We start from the raw sequence: 18,006 nt of genomic DNA on the forward strand, positions 1-18,006 counted from the left end.
TCAGTGTAGGAAATCCATTAGTGCCCTTTAGAGTCTTGAGGAGGTGGAGAGGTCAAACTGTCTGACCTCACCAGAAGCTGTGTGTATATGTGTGTGTATTTGTGCTTTGTCCTGTCCTGAAATATGAAACATACCCAAAAGAAATAGAGAGAAATAGAGACTCAGTATTTTATAGTCAGTATTTTTTGGAAGTATGTGTGATACAAAAAAACCCCTTAAAACAAAATATGCTGGATGTGTCAACAAATAATAGGTTAACATACAGTAAGATAATATTAGGACAGATGTTTATATGGTGCTCTGAAGATACATGCAGTGCACATTACTAATATAGTGAGGTTGCAAACCAATTTGCAGGTGTTGATGAATCTGTCAGTGGTTGGACCTTGGCTACTGCGTGAATGCGGAAAATCTTGATCTTATTTACTCTTCCCTGTTTGCATGATAACACTCATGCATAATGTGAATACTCAGATGGTCTAAGTGCTCGCAGCTGTATCGGTTTGAATCACAGCTCGCAGTGTTGTTCTTGACTCGCGCTGTCCTGAAGATTAACAGTGTTCCTTCAGTCGACAGACAAGTCGTAGAGATTGATGGCTGTTTTCCTTGTGGCTCACTGTGTTTTCAAGCCCCTCGTGTTGTTTCTTAGTGGACTGATGGACTGAGTGGCTGCTCTGTGGGGTTTTGTATGTGCGTGTGTGTGTGTGTGTGTGTGTGTGTGTGTGTGTGTGTGTGTGTGTGTGTGTAAGAGAGAGAGAGAAAGGCGGAGTGACAGACAGAAAGACTGAGGCAGAGAAGTATGTAAACGGTGGATGTATTAGGTTGCTAATTCCACCAATTTCTCCTCTGTTTGGTATTTGTTGAGTGGTGTGATCATAGGTGGCACCATAATGTGTGTGTGTGTGAGTGAATTACAATTATTTGCATACTTAGTAATTAGGGAATTCAATTCTTCTGAAGATTTAGAAGAGTTATTTTTTAATGGTTTTCTTTTTTCATTTGAAAATCAGACGATTCTTTCGACTGACAGCAGTGTAGGAAAAAGGGGAAGACTTAAATAGTATTTGATTGTCAATTAAATACACCACAACAAACTATACCTCTTATACAGAATTTGATGATGACCTTATATGAGGAGACCATGTCATGACTACATGACATGGCTACAACCATCAATGTTTTTGATTACTTTGATCAAATAAAAGCCCTGCGATGGACTGGCAACCTGTCCAGGGTGTACCCCGCTTTTCGCCCGATGTCAGCTGGGATTGGCTCCAGACCCCCACGACCCTGTACGCAGGATAAGCGGTTGACGATGGATGGATGGATGATCAAATAAAAGTTACTACTTTTCTTTGATCAAAGTCTATAAAATGTCAGAAAACTGTTCATAGAGCTCAAGGTGATATCTTAAAAATGCCTGTTGTGTCCAAGACATTCAATTCACAATAATGTAAAACTGCAAGTACTCACATTTGAGAAGCTGGAAGCACCAAATGCCTTTTTGCTGAACAATTAATTAATTATCAGAATTGTTGGCTATTCATTTTCTGTCAGTTGATTGATTGGCTAATCGGTGAGTATGGATGAGCCTTTATTTCTTTCATGTTTCATTAATTTGTCATCCAACGTTTTATCTGGACAGATGTGTACAAATGTAGTGCTGGCATACATCTAAGGGTGTGTTGGTTGGGACTCATGTACAGCTTGCTTAGGGTGTAGTGAAGCAGGATGGAGCAGGGGGAGTTGAGAAGTTGACATTTCAATCACCACAATCCCCAATCCCCGACACACACACACACACACACACACACACACACACACACACACACACACACACACACACACACAAACCTCCAGCCATTTGGTTTGAGGTTGATTCCCTGTGACAGCCTAAATATTTGGCAGCGTCCGGGCACCAAGGTAAATGCACCCCACAAGAATGTTTTTACAAGGCGAGAGAGGCAGAGAGAGAGAGAAAGAGAGAGAGAGAGGTGAAGAGAAACAGAGAACACAAAAAGAAAGAAAGAGGAGAACTGGATCCACGGCTTCATATAGATGCGGTTTGTGTGCTGGCCATTAGTGTGACCTACGTGGATCAAATGTTCATTGTAAGAGACTTTGTAACGTATACAGGCAGTATACACTATAATAATTGTAAGCACATTTAATTAGCATTTATTTATGTATTTTGTCATGTATATAATGAATAATAACTCTAAAATGTTTGTGCTTATAAATACTAAAGAAAATGTAAAGAAAAGTGTTGGTGGTGGTAGACTGACAGAAAATGAATCAACAATACATCTGAAAATCAATAAAACGTTTAACAGAGAGAGAGAGGGAGAGAGAGAGAGTGAGGGAAAGGAAGAGTGAAAGACAGAGGCAGAGAAGTATGTGAACAGTGGAAGTATTGTACTAGGTTGTAATTCCCACAATTTCTCCTTTCACGCTTCTCAAATAAATTTTCTTTTATCATTGCAAATGACTTCTCTTTGGGTTTTGGCCTGTTGAGACACAAGCAATATGAAGACGTCACCGTGGGCTACGTGATATGTTGGCACATAACATTTTATAGATTTTTGAAAGATTAATTTAATTATGAGAAAAATTATTTAGCAGTCAATGAAAAGAATAATTATTTGGAGCTCTATGTCAGTGCCATTGAGAGCTGAAAACACATTATCTGCGAACACTGCTTAAATGTACCCTGTCCAGCGAAAACGTTTTTTCTTTCATGCACATTTTGAAAAGGAAGAAACTTTCTGTATGCACACAGACCTCAGCTGTATGACTCTGTGAGAGAATTGTCAACATTCATTGATTGAACTGTTCATGATCAAAAGGAATAGGATGTATCAATTTTACCAGAGGATGGATTTTCCTTTAAAAAAGAGGGGGAGAAACAATTTTTGGTCATCATTATTGTCAGTGATTCAGGTCTGGGGATTTTTCTCCGTGTGGCTTGGCAGAGAAATCATCATCTTTCCTTATTTTCTTTTTAATGCTCTCCTCTCTTTCTCTTCTGTGTAGGAAATCTTTGCCCCATACTTCCTTTCTTTTGTCTCATATTGGAAAATTAATAAAGCTATCTTCAAAGGTCTGCTTTGAGCTCCGCAGAGGCTGCAGTAATCCACGATGATGAAGCATTTAAACACACACACACACACACACACACCCACGCTCATGCATACGTGTACATACAAACACACCGAGAAAAGATCTAATCTTGCACAGGTGTATACACACTTACATGCACAAAAACGCACACACACAGCGAGGAGTGACCTGAGGAATGCAGGGGTCAGATCTTTAAAGACCTGGCTGATAGAGGGGATGTATGGGATCAAAGGGGAGAGAGAGAGAAAGGGACGGAGAGATGGATGGAAGGAGGAGAGGGAGGGAGGGAGGAGAGGGAGGGAGGGAGGGAGGAGAGGGAGGGAGGGAGGGAGGGAGGGAGGGAGGGAGGGAGGGAAGGTATTGGATCAAAGGGGAGAGGAAGGGAGGAATGAAATGATGGGGGGATGAATGGAGGAGTGAGAGTGGAGGTATAGGCAAGGAGGGAGAAAAGTAAGAGGAAATGTGGTCATGGGGAGTTGGAAGGAGGGACTGGAGGAGAGAAAAGGGGGGAGACAGAGGAAGAAAAAAGAGGAGGTAGAGTTAGGGTAGAGGGACAAAGTGTAAAAACAATATAGATAACTCAAACTGACAAGTGTGTGTGTGTGTGTGTGTGTGTGTGTGTGTCTTTGTTTAAATGGTGGGGTTCCAGCCAGAAAGTGAAAGCTCACTTGTGCAGTGGTGAAAGATTTATATATGTGCAGATGTGTGTGTGTGTGTGTGTGTGAACGTGGAGTGTCAGTGAATACCTGCCGAATGAAGCTGTAGCCCTTTTTTGCAGCTGCAGTACCCATTAGGCAGTTTCAGCAGTCATTAATTTATGAATGTTGATACATTTCAGAATAAATCTTTCCCCCCAGCAGCATTTTCCAACACCAAAAGATTTTGAAAATACTGCTGATATTGCTGATATTATAGTGGGGGGAACAAATAAAAATAACAAATAACAAATAAAAAAACTACAAAAAGTCACATTTTCTTCTGCTTCAGTTATGTTAGAGAAATACTCTAGAGATTTCTTTTGAATTTCAAATAGGCACCACTTGTAGGCTTCAAAAGTGAAAGATGTTGAGGCTCATTTCTTTCAGTGGATTGCTATTTGTTGGTAGCTTAGATTCACAGCAGGTACACTTTTCCAATGCTGACCCAATGTCGTAGCAAAAAATCTGTCAAAATGTATGAAGATGTCAGTGTAAACCTCTCAAACCACTTGTGCAGCATAATCAACTTCTATGCTGTTTATCTGCGTGTTCAGTATGGTGGTTCAAGCTAAATACACTGCTTCCTGCTGTAAATCCAAACTGACTACAGCTGCTGTCTTCCAATATTCAGTGGAATATTTATTTCAGAAATAGTACAACAGGGTCTCAATGCAGAAAACTAGGAACTTCCATTGGCCTTGCCTTGGTATGTATCATTTTTAGTAATATTTTATACATATTTGTGCAATTTTCTGTCTGTAGCACAGAGTGATGAAAACTGTCAAATACTGAAAGTTGGCATCGGCTGCCAGATTTGTAAACTTTTGTCAGATCGTTGCTGATTTAAATCTGAATTTTGCCAATTTTAAATTTGTGTTTAGACAACATAATCCATGTGAGACATTTGCAAACTTTAAAAAACAGAACACCTTTAACAGGTCATCATTTACTGTGTCCCGTGTAGTTTGTTAGTCAGCCCTGAAAATCAGTTGTGTATCTGTGTCTCTTACTTCTGTCAAAACTTGTCTGGAAGATAAAATTTGTTGGTGTGTAAATGGAAGACTGTACTCCATATACAGTCAAAGAGTCACTGCTTTCTTCAACCACTAACTACTAACTAATGTTTCACTGACAATATCACTCATAAGTAACTCAGAATCTCTATCTCTGTATATTTCTGTTTACCTTTATCTCTATCTGTGCCCTCCTCCTCCTCTGATCTTTCACTGTCTACATCATTACTGAGAGTCCATTCTTTCTCTTTCTTTCTGTCTCTTATTGGTTCGGCTTTTGTGCGTCTTGATCTGCTGATTTCTAGTAGAAATCATAAACTGCTCCCCCCCTCTGTCTCTCTGCTATCCTGTGTGTGTATGGCAGAGAGAGAGAGGGAGAGTTGTGTTACTCTGATAACATCAGGGAGTCAGGAGGAAACAGAGGAGCTGTTGGAAGTCTTCATTTGTACTTGGGAGATGGCCAAGGCTCAATGAATTGGCTGCAAGTGCTGTGTGTGTGTGTGTGTGTGTGGCTGTTTGAGCGCATGGCTGGTGTGGACAGGCTACTTTTTAAAAATGCTTGTTTCAACATAGAGACATACTTATCAGCTCACACACGCACACAATCAGCCAGATAAACAAGAAAAAACACACACCAAGAGAAAGATAGTTCTGTGCAGACACACACATGCTCCTCCTTAGTTTCTTATCAAAATTCAATTGGAAATGAAGTTACTGAAACACTCCCCAAGTCCAGTGCCAGCATTTACAATCAGAATAACATCAATTAGCCAGAGTCCTTACCATACAAGGAATTAATCTTGGTGTTTGCAAGCTGCTCCCATTGCAGCAGATTAGGGTTGGTTATAAAGAACTGGTTCAATGTTGGAATTGTTACCAAAGTTTCAAGAACTGTGGATTCAGTAAGACGCTTGCATTTCAATTCTGCTTATCGGTTCCTAACTTTTTGCATATTTGAGTCGCACTCCCGACTGAACTGCAGTGAGCATTTTACAGTCCATAAAGGTTGCACTTATTTGCCAGGACCTTCCACATAGACCGTAAAAATGGAAATCATATGTTTGCAATACCTCAACAAAGCATGCGAGAAGAGAGTACTTCTGTTTACACTCCTGCAACATGCTCAAAAGTTTGCCTTAGCTTCACTAAAAAAGATAACGACGCAGCAAAATGCAACACCTGCAGTAAGGATATTTCGTGCGAGGGAGGAAGAAGCTCCATTATGACGAAGCATTTTCTTCAACATGGCGTGAATCTGAAGGAATGCACCGTGTTCAAAGTGCTGCGGCCTCCCAGCTGCAACGACGCCCCAGACACAACTAACGCTAACAACAGCAACGTCTCACGCTCAGGTACAAAACACAGATATGCTGACATTCACCTTTTTGTATTGAAGGTAAACGAATGATGTCTACAAATTATTCCAATATATATGTTTCTTAGATAGGAGATACAGAAACTCCTTTCATTTTAGCCATGAACGGGAAGATGAGCAAGGAGAAAGCAGATGAATATCACTGAGCGGTGACAAGCTTTGTGGTGAAGGATTTGAAATCAGACTATGATAGCAGGTGACCTTTCAGGTTTGTTGTCGTGTCAATGAAAATATTATTCCGGGTTCAGACTACATGCTATCAACTCAATAATGGCCCGAAATAAGTGACTGGCATGTGAGTGATAATGAAAGACAATTGATGCATCATGACAAAAACTACATAACTGATATGTAAGAGCACAGAGCGCTCTATTGCAGACAACTGTCTACACGGTGAAGCAAAAGAAGAATGATGCCGGTCTCTGGCTCCTCCTTCCCGATCAACCTATAGTACCTCTTGCAAGCTATGATTGTTTAGGGTTCAACATTTCCATGTCTGTTAGTTAAGTCATGGCAAGAATTTATGACTCAATCATTACCTAATCCAACTCTAAAGACTTTAATATTGTGTAGTCTGATCCCAGCATTAGAGTTTCACATTTCATATTGTTTCTCAGATCCTTTGGGGTTGTGATTATCCATTCAGAACATTTACTTAGTTGCTTCCGTTTTACGTTTTTGAAGAAAACAATTCCCTTTTTTGCTGTGCAGTAGGTCTGGGTGTAACTTCAGTGGAGTAAAAGACTGTGAATTTTGAATTTGAATAGATGATTACAGAATCAATATTCTTTTCTACTTTTTATGTTGAAATGATAGCGACAGCCCTGCTCACTATGCTTCATCACTGCTGTAATTGTATGGTGTAGGTGCTTGGGTTTAGCGTGTCATCTGCTTTTTGTGGAACTTCTAATGATGCTTGCAAATTGCTATTTGCTTCTTGTGCCTACAGTGTTTTCTACTCAATTTAAAACATAATTGCTGCCATCTTTCTTTGTTAATGCAGTTCTCTAAACGGACAACGTGTTTTATGACTGTCGGAAAGTAATCAGCCATTACATAAATGCAAGTAATGTAACCTCTCCCCAAAGAGATTCTACTAACCATGCTTCCCACTTTTCTTGCAAATCCAACACACTCCAGAGCGAGAGCAGTGAGAGTTTTTTCAGCCCGAGCTGCCAAACACTCCAGATCTCCACATGTGGGAATCTGACTGTGATGATGTTTGCTCTGGATGCACACACCCACCCCACTCCATCGCAACAAGAGGGGACATTTCCATGACAAAGACCAATTATTGACTTTCATTGGCTCCGCTTGCTTTGATATCAGCAAGGGGTGTGTCTGTGTGTCTGTGTGTGCGTGCTGGAGGGGGCGGGATAGGGGGCAGCAGTGGAGTAGAAGAAGAAACAGGGGGACCTGATGAAAGGGGCCGAGTGGGAAAATGCACCCACTGACCCACAGTGCACTAACAGAAGAGGAGGATCACAGCGGAAAGAAAGAAATCATTCATTAAGGCTTTCTTTCTTTCCTTCTTCTTTCTCCTCTTGTTTTCTGTATCCTTCCTCACTTTCGTGCTTGTATTTTCTCCCTGTCTTTCTCTTTCCTTCCCTAAACCTTTTTTTACTTCTGGCTATGACCCCCCCCCCCCCATCCTCCACCTCCTCCTCCTCCCTTGACAGCCATAATTTAAGGGGCTGAAAGGCACGGCGAGTGGAGAAAGACGAGAAGAGAGAGCTGAGAAAAAGAGGAGACCCTGCAGATGAGGGCCTTCCTTCACGGACGTGGCACAGATGTGAGGGTGTTTTTGTGAAATGAGTCAGGGAGGGGCGGCAATAGGCTAATTTGCGTGGCATAAAGACGGAGCCCTTTTCATATGCAGAGCGCCACTTTGATGCGCGGCCGATGAAAGCTGGAGGGAGCACAGACGAGAGGAGAAGAGAGGGTGACGGAGAGGTTCTTTGTCCCCTGACAAGAAGGCATCTGCTCCATGCTGCCCTCCTCTCCTCTGCTATACCGGGGCTCCCACAATGGGCCAGCCCAGAGAGAAAAATGTCATCAGAGCACCTTAGAAAACAGAACACGAAAAAAAAAAACCCAGCCACTTGGGTTGGCCTGGTTGGCCTATGGGTATGCATATCAATACAGAATTCATTTGACAAAGATCTGAGAGTGCACACACACACACACACACACTCGCATGAATGTGTACGGTTGTGTACACTGAGTTGTAAAAACATGCAGACATACTGTAGACACATTTACATACGTCCACAGCTGACAAAACACATCTTCACTTTGACTGATAGTTCCCATTGAGAAACAAATAAACCATGCAAACTTTCCTCCTTTATGGGAATCAACATCAATGGCTTGCAGGGTAAAAGTGTGTGTGTGTGTGTGTGTGTGTGTGTGTGTGTGTGTGTGTGTGTGTGTGTGTGTGTGTGTGTGTGTGTGTATGTGGTGGAAAAATCAGAGGGAGACCATTTGCTGAGGTGAGTGGCGGTGGTGTGTGTCTGTCTCAGTCTTGCTGTATCAGTGTGTGTGTGTGTTTAAGTGTATTTGTGTGCATGTATGCAGTCCTTGCGGTACAGATCATAGGCGGCAGGCTCACCAGGGCCCTCTCACCCAACACTGGCTGATTTCACGCTTGCACAATAGCTGAATCTCTGCAGCACAGCAGAGAGTTATTTTGGCAGGACAAACTCAGACTGTCTCCTTTGCTATAATAGTTCAGTAAATCCAAGGATTTTTGTGCTTTAGATCACATCTGTGATTCTGTCACTCAAGACGGTGTAATAAAAATATATAATTAAATCAAAATGACCAAAGACAAATGTACTTCTGATTTTCTTGCCTCATTCTAATATATCCAGGTGTGTGTTTCCCTTGTGACATGTGTGAATATGTGTTGGTCTATTGATGGGTCAGTTAATCGGTTCACCACTTTTGACTTTTTTGTCCTTTTTGTTTGCTGTCACTTAAAGTTACAGCTTCCATCTATAATCCTACTTCAGAGCTGGAAACATGAGTAACATGTCTTCCTTTAGTAGTGCTTGAGTAATTTTCAACGTCTCAAGGGAGTTCTTTAACTTGAGTGAACATATTTGTATTTTGTACTTGTAAGAGGCGACAAATGCAGATCAGGTAATCATGGGCAAAGTCATGTATTATCAATCCTGTATCTCAAATCATATATCATCATATTGTATTATGCATTCATTGCATCAACACTATCAAGTCAGATGTTTCCACATTTAGTTGCTAAATCAGTACAACTATGATGTTGCATCAGGGCTGAACTAAATCGATAAATAACTAGTTGTCTTTGTCTCATTCTAGGTGATCTTTGCTCTGAACCAGACGTTATTACAGCAGGAGTCTTTAAGGGCGGGAAGCCTACAGGTCCCGTACACCACTGAAGACCTCATCAGGCACTACAACTGTGGAGATCTCAACTCCATCATCTTCAATCATGACACCTCACAGGTCAGTCTTATCTTATCTAGCAATAGACTTACTTTCACTCTAGTTAATAAGCGAGGAGTTATTTTGACCCCTTGACCTTTTGGAGTATCCCAGTGTCACGACCCTTGACCTTCTACCTTCACCCCTAACCCTCTGAGCGACCTTTCATCCCCCACACCCACTTAAACACACTCCTTCCTACCAGCTTCTCTATACTATTGCCAATTTAATTTTTTTGTTCTTTGCTCTGCTCTTCGTTGGCCCTCCATCATCCTTGCCATGTCTTTCTTGCTATTAATAGTCATTCATCCTCTCAGCAATCCCTTTGCACCCTGGTCATTCCAAATATGTTTAACTATTTTCTGTGCCAGTGGAGCAAGGTTTGTGTAATGTGTTTTTGGAATTTCTGCTTTTTCTTACTGTAATCTGAATGAAACATTCTGGAAAAGACAAAAGAAATCTCCTCTCCCTCTTCTCCTTTACACTGTCATGGCTTAACTAAATCATCACCATTGCAACCCTAGGTCCCTAACTTCAATAACGTGACGCTGCCACCCAGCGAGCAGGTGACCGCCCAGGAAATAGACAGCTACTTTCGACAGGAGCTCATCTACAAGAGGAATGAGAGGATGGGAAAGAGGGTCAAGGCACTGCTGGAGGAACACCCAGACAAGAGCTTCTTCTTCGCCTTTGGAGCAGGTTGGTGTTAAATACACATTATAAAGTACATTTCTGTGATATTAAAGCATTAGCTCTCCAGATGCCAGGGTTTCAGGCTAAAACGTCAGACAAAAAGGCTTAGGCCTTTATAAGTCTCTTTATTGTGCCCGTACATCAGAGTACTCAATACGATTACTTTTATCCCTCTAACAAAATGACTTAAATTCCTCTTTTTGTTCAGAGAGCCCTTCTGCAAATGAAATAGAAGGTGTCTTAGTCTGAGCAGCTTAACAAACTCATGGAGAGTAAGAGAAAACAAAAACAAGTGGGGACAGAAATCCCAGCTGATCAGAGAGGTGTAACTCGCTGATTAACTTTCTGTTTCTAATCTGCAAGGGAATACAGCTCATTTTAGATATAGACATATAGTATATAATACATGTAAAAAATACATTTCCACAATCCTTTCCTGTATTGGATGTCACTACATGTCTCTCTTACTTACTTTTTATTCCCTCTTGTTGTTTATTCTGTTTGGGAATCTGGTGTTGATAAGCAGCCCAGCAATCTATCAGTGGCTTAGCTGACTTAGCTAAACTAGATTAGACTAAACCCATGATCTAACGTTATCAGTATAGGCTCCAAATAAATTGTTGGTGTCGGGTCTTTTTCTAAAGCAGAGGCTCAATAAAACGTCCTTGTTATCAGTTCAGGACTGACCAGAAACAGACATGTGGCCCGTTGGAGTCCTATCACATAGTTTTAGATGTGTCAGTTAAATTCTTTGAATTCCTTTATAACTATGCTGCAACCTCATAAGTAACACCCATCTGATAAGAGACTTGACTTAAAACAGGGAGGATAAAGGGACCAGATAACAGCAAAGAAGAATCCACAAAGTTGTCTGCTTAACTGTGGATACCTCTGTGTGTGTGTGTTTATGTTTCTTAATAGGACGATGTATATCTAAGGCAGACAGTTTGTCTTGCCCCTGGTTGTTTAATCGGAGCATTGTTTGCACCCAATAAAGAAAATGAGGCAATTTTGTAACCTTTTACTCAGATGGGCTTTCAGTCCAGATAAAGTTAGTTGGTTCTTTTTATGTCATGCCAGACATTTTACCCTTCCCACGCAGGACAGCCCTACATGTTTAGCATAAAAAAATTACACTAAAACACACAACTCATCAATAACATGCATACAAAACCAGAAGAAAAACATCAAGCATGACACTATATTTACCTACTTTCAAGTAAAATGTGTTTATATGCAAAATTTCAAATAAATTATGCACCGAATAGCAGAGAAAGAATAAAACTCCTATTAGGCTAAATATATATGCAAGCGTAAATGACTTTTTAGTTATGATGGCCATACATCTGTGAACGTTATTTTATTTTGTGTCTAGCAGGGTACCTGTACAGTAAATAGGTGTTTTGTTTTGTCCACGGAGGAACATGGACAGGAAACATTTTATAATTTTTATAATCTTATTTCTTTATTTTCTCAATTGATAGATGAATCATTTTGTCTAGAAAATGTCCGGAAATTGTGATAAATGCCCATCATCAGAGCCCAATGTGGTGATTAAAATTGCTTGTTTCATTTGACCAGAAGTCCAAAACCCAAAGATGTTTAGTTTTTAAATATGAAGGTTATTAATGAAATTATCAAATAATTACCAAAAATCAAGTGTTCATATATCAATTTAAATCCAACTTGTTTTTTTAAATCACACTTTTGATGCAAAATTTAAATACACAATTTTTCACATTAAACAATAAACTAAAGAACAGAAGAGGATGGAAGAGCAAATGTCACCATTAGTCATAAATAGATCATCAGATGTAAAGAAAAAAAAATAGTGTCAACATTACCATTGAATGGCTATGTAGTACAGCTAAATGCTTGAATTGAAGCGTTTGTTTTGCATATCATAAATTTCTAGTTCATCACACTCACAAGTTTGTGATATTTTTACAATGAAGCCCACATACTCTTTGGAAAAAATCTGTTTGCCCCCAAATTTGATTTCCTTCATTATGGGATATGTATGAAGGAGAGAGGATCAAAGTTTGGTGCCATCAATTTCCAAGTCAGATTTTCCTTGTGATGACATCGTCAGAAACTTCCTCATCCAGAGCTTCTTTGGTCAGTTAGAAGCAGAAAAGCACCGAACACTGAGCAGAGAGAGAGAGAGAGGCCTTCACAGTCTGTTGGTCTCTGAGCTGGCAGGAAACAGCTGAGGAAAAGCAGACACACACACACACACACACACACACACACACACACACACACACACACACACACACACACACACACACACACACATACAGCCCTAACAAGGAGTACATTTCACAGCATGTCCCTAAGGAGGTGCCTTTACAAGGGCTTGGTCTAAAAAGGTGTGCGCCTCTGTGTGTAGTTACGTGTGTGTGTGTATGTGTATGCTGGTGAGTGAAAGTGATACGGGCAATCAGCCCAGAAGCACTAGTCTTAGACATACGGAGGGCAGGTTGGGTCGGCGTGTACAAGGAACGGGATAGGGCACATTAAGGTGCATGCACATGTGTGCGCACACACACACACGCACACACCTCTAAACTCCCCTAACCCCAAGCAATACCCAAGACAGACTTGGGTAAAATGTGTCCTTAATTATCCCTGGAGGGGTCAGAGGACACACACACATAGACACACGTACATACACACTACAATGGAGCCCATTATGTCGGCGCACTCAACTTCCCTGTTACTATCAGGTGTAAGAACAGTCTCATCAGTGACCATCTCATGTCTCTCTGAATCTGTAAAAAGAACGTCTCGACAGGTCCAGGATGTGATTATTGTCTGCCATTGTGTGTTTGCGTATCTTTGTAATAACTGTAGTGAACAGTGATGTGTTGCAGTGATCAGAAACTAGGAAAGAAGTGGACACTTCAATAGTAATGCTGCAAGCTTTAGGTAAATGATGATTACCTGAAATTCTTCCAGACATGACTTCAAACTGAATTGGATTCAGAGGAATTAGCTTTATATATATTTTTTTTTAAAGCGCAACCACATAGTAAGCATATTTCTCTTCCCGAGTAATGATCCCATTAGCCTGCAGGGGTTGGCCTGCAGATTCCGGACTGACCTATGTGGAAAATTGTTGAGGGTTTTCATTTTTCCCTATAATAAGCTTTATTGCCACAACAAGTTAACAAAACAGTTTATACATGGTCATTTATTCCCTGTCAAATTGTCTGGTTGGATGCAGATTGTGCTTTGCCAAAGGAAACTTAAGATGTCACAAGAGTTAAGCAGGAAAGTGTTCGGGTCTCCTGCTGTTTTAGAGTTTATTGGAAGACTCCTTCATGTTTGTTTGTCAGGACTGATGACAATATCTGAAAAAGTAATTGCAACAACTTAATCTTAACCTAACTTTGCAAAACCACCATATAAACATGGTGAAGCTCCTGCTCCATTAATATATTTTTTTATGAAATGTCATTTGTTATTCCTTGCTGCTGCAGTAAAACAAACTGCTCCAAGATCATCAATCTTGATATGTAGTTGAATAACTTCTTAATGTCACATAAAGCAGAAATGTTATGAAATCATAATTGAAAGAAGCTGAACTGCAACAATAAGTATTAAGTATTAAAAGCGAAACAGTAGTGAAGATAAATGGACAAATGTGCTGCTTTTAATTGTCTATGGGGAAGAAATATTTAGTGATTTTTTTGGGGGGGGGGGTGTTGGAAATTGTTTATGGAGAAAGCATTAATGGTTGACAGTCACACACTGCCAAACCAGAGCTAATGTTTTCTTACCCTAAATGATTTCCCATGTGCTTACAGCATATACACACACACACACACACACACACACACAGAGCCATGCGCTTATTCTTGTCTTGTTTTCTATGAGAGTCTGCACTTTGTTGACCAAGTCTCGAGCAATCATAGAGAGATGTAAAAACAAAGATAAGAAGCTTTTTACATCCATAATTTTTTCAATGTATCTAAAATGTTATAAAAATATTATATAAAAACAAGAAATTAGTTTTACAAAATTAGTACATCTATATATCCCGTGACCAGGATGAGAATCTTTACAAACATCTATCAATCAGGGCTTTTAAGGTATTTCTTACCAAGAAAGTTCAGGCTGCTTCTGCTCAGACAGAGCGCCCTCTGTAAGATTCTTTTTGTCTAAAACCAAACCATCAGTAAACACACTGGAAGTGGAGTTGCACATTACAAGATGCATACTGTTTGAGGGATTTTTCAATGAAATTAAACATTCAATTAGTACTTCTCTTAAGAGAAGACCTCCTATAGATAACTACTTCCAGACCAATTCTAAGATGTTGATTTTTTGTTTGTGTCCGCACTCAGCAGAATGAGGCCTGTGACCAAATTTTGCATCCATGTTTTTGCTGTGGGAGAAACACTGTTTTTCCAGCGGTCTGGTCAGAGTAGCGGTCAGGAAGGCAACAGTCAAACAAACAGACATGGTCACTGGTCAGCCCAGAGGAACACACACATCTCTATTTCATGCTCTCTCTCTCTGCACCCTTGCTCTCTTTCTTTGACCCTCTCTCCCACCATACAGTGATTTCATTCTGGTGTGTCTGATCCGTCTTCTTCTCGCAAGTGGTCTTGTCCAGAGACTTTTGGCAGACTGCATTTTTAGTTTTTGTTACAAAGAGCAGATCAGAACATCAGTAAGAGAGAGAGAGGCTGGGAATAGATAAGAGCTGCTTACAACAATGTCACATTTATGTAGCGCACACCCACGATGACCACCCAGTAGTTTGCTTTATGTAATGAGGATTTATAGGATAAGAAAAAAACTTGACATGTAACACAAAGTTCCTTGTCATATCTTTTTTTCTACGATTTTGCTGACTAGCTTTCAGCATCTCTGTGCTAAAAAAAAAAGATGGGTGAGTAGGGTAACAGAACCATTGCTACATCCAAATAGGTTATGGTGGCAGTTTTCGAAATTTGGCAAGCTTTCAGTGATCTGCTTATTTTTGTTAAGCAACATTACTCCAAAACTTGCTTGCTGGCTGGTGTAGTATTTTTGACAGATAAAATTTGCCAGTTCTTACACTCTGTCAAGAAGCATTTGAATCTAAGAAGCAGCCCTGCACTATTTTCAGAAGAGTAACTTAGATAGAACGTAACATAAAGCGCTCTTGTTGTATCCATGAGGGTACAAATATGAAGGTTTTTCAAGTTTTATTTTATGTAAAACTAAACCGCTGCCCCCTCTCACCCTGCTTTGAATTGATGGTATTGTCATGCCTCACTATACTTTACTGTATTGTAAGTAAATACCTCCTAGAAATTTGTCCCCCCCCCCATCTGTTTGTCTGAAATACCACGGCCATCACTCAACGTAAATGATGATGTTGAAAAAGTGCCATATGTTCAGACAGGCATATGGAAGCGGTTATTGCTCTGCTCCATAGGTACAGTAACCCAATCCATGTATACAATCTTAACCCGTGTTCCCTTTACAATCTCTGCCATATAGCCTGGCATTCTTGACTTTCATAAAATGATGTGTTTACATATCAGTGAAGGCTCCGTTTCTGCTGGCTTTCACTAATTCTTGACGGGTTTTTTTCCCAAGCTGAACTTGAATGCATCCATGTTTCAGTCTCAGCCCCAAGCTGCTTAGCACATCATGATTCCACACAAACTCCGCTCCAAAACCACAAATTTAAATATTTGTGGTGGTGTAATTGCCAGTGTGGTTGACAGGCTCTAATGGTTACTGTACTTTGAAATGTTTGACTCTTTTCACAGACAATTAAGGTTTGCCTTCGGATCTTTTGCTATTTAGGTTGGTAGGGCCACGCTAAAGTGAATACCCCTTGGTAAGTGAGCTGCTTAGTGCGGTGGGTAGGCTATAATAAATGGCTGACTTGGCCCCTGAGCTGCGGCTCATGACAGAGCTTGACATGGACTCGTAACTCATACAGAGCACCTTGACTTGTCAGTATGTGGGTAGCTCTTGGTACTGGAGTGGGGAAATAGTCACTTAATATACCGTTCTTACTGAGTCCACTGCAGCTTAAGAGTCACCACCGTGTGCTGACGGAGAATCACAGAATCACTTTTAGCATCTGGTCCAATATGTTATCTGCACGTAAGAATATATAAATGGGAATAATAACAAACACTACATTGGGTGGACACATGTAGGCAATGGTTACCAGCTAGGCTGCATTTTTGCAGTAACAAGGAGACTAAAACAGCTTTATGTTTTAATTTATTGCATCACACTGCTTCACTGGTGAGCCATGCCCAGCAACAACAGGTAAAAATTAGCTTGGAGCCATGTGGTGCAATAGATGTATTGACCCAGACAAACTAACTAGTAAAAGAAATAAAATCAAATGCAATGAATGAGATTTTATTAGGGACCATGGTAAACTGTGCAAATGTACTATATACTGTATCATCATTACAAACTCATCGTGTGCAGCCAAACTTTGATCAAACCCACAGAAATTTATTTTGAATTCTAGTGGTGATCTGTTTAAATGATGCATCTAGACTATTTCCATAGGACTGAATCATGCAACCATTAAAAAACACGGACTATATCTCTCAGTTTAAACATTATATAAGGTCAATACAGAGTTGGAAAAAACTGATGCAGAATATACAGTACCGTATATTATACTGTCAGTCTGGAATAAGATCATTTTAATCTTATTTAGCAAGCAGTCTTAAGATAATTACAGAGAGTTATAGTTCACTGGCTGGATATTCCTATTCAAATTCAGTTCTAAATCCACTGGCCAAACCATACACATGCCTGGCCCAAATCCCTCCGGTGTGTTTTCACACTGGGCGCTACATCACTGTGGCCGCTACCCCCTCTTGACTATTTTACTTCCCCAGATGGTGTGAAAGTCAAAAACGTGGGGCTTTTTCACAGCACCTCACTCTCATAAACAGCCAGTTTACAACTGTTTGGGGCAGTCGCTGACATGAGTACACACATGTCATATAGCACCATTAAAATCCAGACCAGACCTACCACACACTTGGTAGGGAAGCGGGCAGGCACGAACGAAACGTCTGCCAAAGCTGGATTAAGTTCTGTATTTAAATTTAAATGACACTTTTATGCTACAACTTTTTTAAAGGGTTTAGTTTTTTAAAGTTACATCTTGCAGTATTAATTTACATGTGTTTTCATGCTATTCATATTATGTTCTGTTCTTTTTTACTTTTACTAGAGCTTCTCCACAAATTTGAGATCAAATTGCCATTCAGATATTTTACTGATTAAAAAATAAACCAAAGAAAACATCAGCAATCATGTTCAAAATGTTGCGATGCATGCTCTTTTGAGATTGGGCTCACAAAAAACACACAAGAAAAAAAACAGACAGCATTTGTTGAAATGGCCAATATCACATTATTTTTGTTCCTGATAAGGACCTCTAGTGGCTATGTGAATTATGATTCTTGTCTGTCAGAAGCTAGGGTGGAAACAGCGCTCTTGCAACAGTCGACATTGTTTTCTTTTAACCATGACATAGATCTTTCCCTGACATTAATTGGTGCCTAAACCGAACCTAACAAAATGCTCAAATGGGGGGATTTGTAAGGCAATGTCAAACAACATACTGGATTTTATTATTAGTTTGGAGCGCTTG

The 18,006-nt window shown here is 40.2% G+C and overlaps 1 protein-coding gene across 1 annotated transcript in view; it reads left to right on the forward strand.

The window, feature by feature from the left end:
- The window catches only part of trabd2a (TraB domain containing 2A), a 67,306-nt gene that overhangs the window by 20,841 nt on the left and 28,459 nt on the right, over positions 1-18,006 (forward strand). The window contains 2 exon segments of the mRNA XM_038734259.1: positions 9,546-9,692; positions 10,196-10,370. Coding sequence (XP_038590187.1) covers positions 9,546-9,692; positions 10,196-10,370 — 322 coding nt within the window.

Source organism: Micropterus salmoides, unplaced genomic scaffold (assembly GCF_014851395.1).
Source record: "Micropterus salmoides isolate LMB-PRFRI ecotype aquatic unplaced genomic scaffold, ASM1485139v1 Ms_hic_scaffold_20, whole genome shotgun sequence".
NCBI lineage: Eukaryota > Metazoa > Chordata > Actinopteri > Centrarchiformes > Centrarchidae > Micropterus > Micropterus salmoides.